General features: G+C 40.3%; 1 protein-coding gene across 1 annotated transcript in view; it reads left to right on the top strand.

Annotated features, from left to right (window-relative positions):
* LOC102203206 (WD repeat, SAM and U-box domain-containing protein 1-like) overlaps positions 1-6,957 on the top strand; it is a 15,109-nt gene that overhangs the window by 5,652 nt on the left and 2,500 nt on the right. Inside the window, exons 4-5 of the mRNA XM_013908300.1 lie at positions 405-442; positions 3,504-3,680. Coding sequence (XP_013763754.1) covers positions 405-442; positions 3,504-3,680 — 215 coding nt within the window. The remainder of the gene's footprint in view (positions 1-404; positions 443-3,503; positions 3,681-6,957) is intronic.

The following is a 6,957-nucleotide window of genomic DNA, read 5'->3' as shown; positions in this document are numbered from 1 at the left end:
TTGTCCAGCCAGAGAAGCTCCTATTACATGTGTACTCCTGTCTGGCTGCAGTGTCTAGAGGAGGAATTGTGATTGATGTTTATTAGTGCAGCAGGGCAAAGTACCACTGAGCCTTGGAAGGCTGTTCCTATGGAGGCAAACACTGCTTAAAACCAAAAAAAAGGTTATACCACCACATGAAAGAAAATATTTGGAATACTAAATGAAAAGGTGCAATCGTTAGACATCTGGAAGCCTTGAAGCTTCATCATTGCAGCTTCCCTATCTGCCATTAGTCAGGCTGATGTTGACAAAGTAAATTCCATCTCTATGAAGATCTGCCTTTTTTATGCCTCTCTCTATCTCCCCTTTAATCTTGTTTCTTTCTCTCGTTTCACACATTGAACCTATTCCCTTTTATGTTTTTCGGCAGCAGCTGAATCAAAGGAGACACAGTGCCAAGGTAAATAAATGCATCACACTGTTTTGCCCTTAGAAATCTTCAGTTATTCAGCTACTCTTTCAGCTTAAACCAGTGCTGATTTATTTTAATTCTTCACATTCTTTATGGATGGTCCAGGTCTCAGCATCTAGTACAGCTGCTTGGATAATTCAATTTGTGGATCTACTGTTTTGTTTTTACTTGTGATGGTTTTTTTGTTTGTCGTTTATTGTGCAGCACTGTACAAAAGTCTCGAGCCGACCCTCATTTTTCCGTATTTTGCTAGTAAACCCAAACTTAGAATTATTAAACATATGCAAAGGACTTTCAAAGTTCTCTGGATGCTGGCTGCCTTTTGTTCTGACTGGTAGTGTCCCATTGTGTGTGTTTTTTATATCTAGGTATGCTTTTGCTGCATTGGCGGTGTGTTTGGGACCATTGTCATGCCAAAAATGAATCTGTTTTCAATCACACTTCCCAGATAGTATTGCATGGTGAATCAGAATCTGATCGTTCTTTTGTTTTTGTTCATAATTCCATCGAAAATCCATCGATTTTCACAAGATCTCCAACAACACAGGCTGAAATGCAGCCCAGAACCAAGAAAGAGCCAAATTTCCCCTTGTGGGACAATTAAAGGATTATTCTATTCTATTCTATTCTATTCTATTCTATTCTATTCTATTCTATTCTAATCATGTAGACACAGAGCCACTGCAGGCTGAGGTTTAGACAACATTATAAAAAAATGAAAGATTAAATTAAACAATAAAATAAGCGAAGCATGAATATCTGGACATGTGATTTTAGTTGATTATGTAGCAGTTGATCATAAAATGATCGTGCGATCCCTCCAGATTACCGGATTACTTTATTAGCCCAAATCACCTGATAGTTCACCTTATACCTTTTTGTATGTATTCATATATGGTATGCTTATTAAGGTGGTTTAACATAACCACTGTTTCTGTGCAGCTGCAAGCTGCTTTGCAACCCACCTTCACCTTTTCTTTTCTTTCTGACCTTTTCATTGTTATCACTGATGCCTGCTCTGTTGTGTTGCTCTCACTGCAGCTGGGCTCAGCTTAGTTTTCCTAGTGTTTTTTTTCCCACAATCATTTCCAAAAACAGAGCCATAATGTTAAAACTAAAGAAGTGTTGTTTTGACTATAGTGGCCTGGAGTGAAGTGTATGATGTTGAATACTCTCTAAAACTATAGTAGTGGTCATAAATGAAAACTTGCTCCTAGAGTAATTAGTCTGTGTTTGCCTCATCTCTTGGTTAATGAGCATTATGAATGAATGAACAGGAAGGTCTTTAGAGCAGCGGTCCCCAACCTTTTTTGCGCCACGGACCGGTTTATGCCCGACATTATTTTCACGGACCGGCCTTTAAAGTGTCGCGGATAAATACAACAAAATAAAACTAGTACTGGTACCGAAAAAAAGAAGATTCATTCATAACACACGTGAAAAGACCCAGGAAAACAGAGTTAACGATAAAAAACGATAACAAAATAACGCTAAAAACCCTGAAAAACCCCCCCCCCCTGAAAACCATACATTTCACACCCGAGCCTCAACTCGGGTGTGAAACCCGGCCTGGTACCAAACGACTCACGGACCGGTACCGGTCCATGGCCCGGCGGTTGGGGACCGCTGCTTTGGAGAACTGACCTGAAAATAAACCAATAGGTTTTTTGAAGCGAAGAAATGTGTCACCAAGTGTAGATAGTTTGGGGTTTTTTTCAGTAACAATGAGAGTCTTTTGCAGAAAAACGTGCCTTCAGGATATGGTTTTGCAGGCTAATGTAGGACTGATTTATTGTTGGGATTTGTTGACAAGAAGAAATGAAGCTCGCCAGTCTATAAGATGTAGAGAATGGAAATGATGAAGAAGTCTTCATATGTGAATCTGTCTGAGTAATCAAACGCAGCATTCTGAGCTATTTCAGTCAACTGCCATGCTTTGACACAGTGTTACCAGCTCCTTAGACTTGGAGACTCGAGGTGCTGCTGCCAGGGCTGCAGAGAGGAGCTCCTGCTTTTGTGCACGCTGGTTGACCGTCATGGGTTACTTGAAATTTAATGGAGCTCAGCTATCATTAATTCCACCTGTGCTTTCACTACTGTGACGAGTCAAGAATTCAGCTTTGAAAAGGGTCTATGGAAGGTTTTGCATCACCTCAGATTTAACATTCAGTTTCCAGGAGAAAGCCCTCTTTTTTTCCACAGTTAGACAGAAAACAGCTGAAATAATTTACTATTTTTATTTATTTATCATTTATTATTATCATCATTATTATCATTATCATAGCTGTTCTTATGTTATTGTTTTTTTTAATGTCTAGATTTTGATTAGATTAGTTAAACATAACCCTGATTGGATTCAAATGCAGTCCAGCAACAGACATGTTTTCAGGTGAGCATTAAAGAGCAGAATTTTATGTGGAAGATTTTTTTTTTTTTTTTTAGGGTAGCAGAGACAGCAAGAGGTGGAGGGGAAAACCTAACACATGGTTAAGGTAGTAATGAGCTACACACCTCAAGTCTTCAGGTTTAATCCTGGTTAATGACTGCCAATGTGAACTATGAAGCTGCTGTGAGGTTTCATTAATGGGGCCAACGCACAACAGGCCAGTTTGTCGCCACGTTGTATGATGAATGATGGCCACATAGTGTCGCGAAGGTTGACGAGCTACATGCTGGCGGAGCCTGAAATAACACACCCCTGGGTTTCATTTTCTTTCCTTTGGGAGATCACATACTTGTGTGTGAGGTCAGGTGTGTGTGCTTGGAATACTCATAATGTGGGGCTACTGTTCAGCAACACTGTGGGGAAAAAGCAAGTCTCCACTGAACTACACCATGACAACTCAGTGTAAGGTTAGCATAAGATTAATGTAAATGTCCTCAGCATGTTTGAGTGTGCATCAAAGTAATTATCACTCGCAGAGGGGACATGTCCTTTTACTGTGGAGTGCGAATGGAATCTGTTTGTTTGACAATGGGTATGTTTTGTTGCAGGAGTTAGGGGAATAATCACAGAGCACTTCCTGGCTCCCTGTTGTGTGTTTTGCAGGAAGGAAGTTGCCAGGTCACTCCGGGTTGCTGCTCACTGATTGGTCAGAGGACGATGTGCAGACTTGGCTGCGTGACGAGGGACTAGTGGAGCTCGTCGGTGTCTTTAAAGCCAACAACATTGATGGACCAGAGCTTAGCCAGCTGAACAAGGAAACAGCAGCTGAGCTTGGAATTGGTGAGGATGGAATTTAAAGCAACCACTAACATCAGTGTACACTTCACTGACACACACTGGGATTCTGTGCTTTTGTGAGGATTTATTCCCTGATCCTAACACATAACAAGACTGAATTAGAAAGCATGATGTAAGCTGCTTTCATTGATGCTCTGATTTATTTTTCCCCTCCAAAAACTCCTCCCAAATAGTGATGTGATTTAAGGGCGTGAAGCAGCAGCATGTCTGTCTGCTTATACAATCGCAAATCACGCTGGGATGACAGTACCCTGCTGGATGACCTTTACCTCGGGAACAATGATAATCCTGCTGACAACAAGATTAGTCCCCTCAGGTTCGACCAAGGTCACAGTGCAGAAAGGCTCCATACAAACTGTGGCCAGAAAAAAAGAAATCACAACTCATGTAGGCAGCAACATCACAGTACAGCTGCAAATAATGTGCAAATGTCAGCATTATTATCTCCACTGAAGCAATTAAACATTCACACAAATTCAAAAATGAAATTTACAGTGCCTTTCTTATTTCTTTTTGTTGGCATATTTGTCAAACTGAAACGTTTCAGATCATCAAACAAATTTGAATATTAGTTGAAGATAACCAAATGAGTAAATACAAAATGCAGTTTGTGAATGATTTCAATTTATTAAGAGAAAAAAAGTTATCTGGCCTTTTGCGATAAAGTAGTTGTCACCCTGCCCCAGTTCACTAGCCACCGATCTCATTACTGTCAGATCTGTTGAATCAAGAAATCACCACAAAAAACATGCCACATCATGCCACAACCAAAAGAAACTTTAGAAGACATGAGAAACACAGTCATTGACATCTATCAGTCTGGAAATGGTTACAGCACCATTTCTAAGGCTTTGTGTTATCAGCGAACCACAGTGAGAGCCACACATGGAGAAAACTTGGAACAGCAGCGAGCCTTCCCAGGAGTGGCCAGCCTTCCAAAATTACTCCAGCAATGTATCGACAACTCAAAAGAAAAATAGGATCCTTGGGAGAGTTTCAAGGTGAAAGTCTGAGTCCAGTTACACATCGTGTAATACTAACACAGAATTTAGTAAAAAGAATATCATACCATGATGGTGGTAGTCAATGGTGTAGGGCTGCTTTGCTACTTTGGGGCCTGGACGACTTGCTGTAATTGATAAAACCTTGAGTTCTGCATTCTACCAGAAAATCCTGAAGGAGAATATCCACGCTATGAAGGTCAAGCATTGTGCAGTAGGTCAATGATCCAAACTGAAAAAACCCCAAAACAAAACCCCAAATTAAGGTTTTGGCCCAATTAAAGTCTAGACTTGAATTGAAATGAGCCGTTCATGCTCAAAAACCCTCCACGTGTGGTTGAATTAAAACAGTTCTGCAAGGAAAAGTGGACCAAGATTCCTCCACAGCGATGTGAAAGACTGCCAGTTATCTCAAACACTTGATTGTAGTTCTTGCTGCCAAGTGTTGCACAATAATTCATTAGGTTTAGGGGGTGATTACTTTTACATTTTGGACCAAGTAAGTTTTAGATGTCATCATTTAACAACAGTATTTTGTATTAACTGAAGTTATTTTAGTCTAATATTGAAATTGGATTGATGATCTAAACATGTAAGTGTGTCAAATGTGCAAAAAATAAGAAATCAGGAAGGGGACAAATACTTCACACACTGTAAGGTTACAATATTTTAGAATAGGTAGCCAGACAGAGTCAGGCTACCTGTTACCCCTTTTCACTCCTATGTATGTCAGCTTAGTAAAGTCCTATCTGGAGTTCTTTTTGTAAACACACAGTTTTAAAGGAAATTTGCAGTTTGCATGCTGCATTGGAGCCATAACGCCCAGAAATCCTGCCTCTTGCCTAATTGCGAGTACTTTGTGCCAATTGTAATCAGCTGAATCACAATCTCTCCCTTAATCACAGTAAAAGCACCCTCTTGCCTGTTGTTGGGTTTGCTTTAATTGGACAATAGCAGAAGCGTTAAAGCCAACTTTCCCCCTGCTTGCTGTTCAGTAATGCAAAGCATGCCTTATGTCTTTTCCATGTGTTTGGTATGGAGGACAGCTCTCATCATTACCACAGAATGAGGACAGAGGAAACGGCAGATTGCCACATTTCGTGGCCTTTTTGTGCTGCACAACCAACAACTCTCATTTTCCATCCATGCTGCTTGTGTAAATGTGTGCACATGCATAGACAAACAGTCGCTCACACATGCTGCAGACACACACAGAGCAAATTGGATTCCAGCGCACTTTACTCGATGAAATATTCATGAATCTTTGAGTAAGGGGAGGGGGGAAAAGTTCCTCCAATATAATTCGGCATATCTCTGTGGAAACAGCCTCATTCTGCACTTTTATTGTAGCCCTGCATCAAATTATCTATCTAAATGTAAAGTGGACGCTATAGTTCTAATGGCTTATGTCTCCACGAAAAAGATGTGTGGGAACTTATGGAAATCTTAAATGAAGCATTACCCTGTTAAGTGTAGTTTTTCCATCTAAGAGTCGTTTATTGGATGACTCCGATTGGTTCGGGGGGTTTCAATGTGAGAAGGCGTTTGATTGGACGCTGCAATTTTTCCAATAGGATCTGAACTACTTGTTGTTCCGACAGCACGTCTTCCCTGCTTCATCTGCGTTTCAACTTAAATGCAGCGTTTTCAAGGCACAGACTTAATGGTAAAGGCGAGTCAGTCTGTATAATGTGAGCGTGAATTCTTTCCTCCCTCCATCTCTGCTTCCTGCTCAGTGAATGAGTGCAAAATTAAGACATACTCACAACATTTAATTTCCCCAGTAAGTGAAGTGACTGGTCCCCTGTGAGCATTAGCTGATTGTGAAGACCTCTCCAGTTTGTTGGAGGCTGATTGCATCCTATAAATGGATCAAATATTCACCAGTACATCATGATGTATGATAGAAAAATTTAGAGCGCATACTGTATATCAGTATGAATTCAATTTCGACTATTGCACGCGCCGCTATTTGCAAACCAAACTACACACAAACTATCCAGAAGTGTAATCATTAGAAACAACTTTAAGCCACAGTTGTATAAAAGTTGCAAAAATCCTTGCAACTTTGCATTTTTGCCATCCAAACTCAGTATTACATGACCTTGGCACATCAATGATAAACCTCAGTACAGCTCATGAAAACATTTCTTATTCACTCATCCAGGCCTGTATCTCCCTGTGAAGACACTAAGGTCAAGTCATTGAATTTTTTTCTTAAGTAAGAGAACACTCTGCATAGGTTATAAAAACAGTAT

This window comes from Pundamilia nyererei, unplaced genomic scaffold (assembly GCF_000239375.1).
Source record: "Pundamilia nyererei isolate P.nyererei 1_Seehausen unplaced genomic scaffold, PunNye1.0 scaffold00009, whole genome shotgun sequence".
In the NCBI taxonomy this organism is placed as follows: Eukaryota; Metazoa; Chordata; class Actinopteri; order Cichliformes; family Cichlidae; genus Pundamilia; species Pundamilia nyererei.
This window is presented reverse-complemented; position numbering and strand designations above follow the sequence as displayed.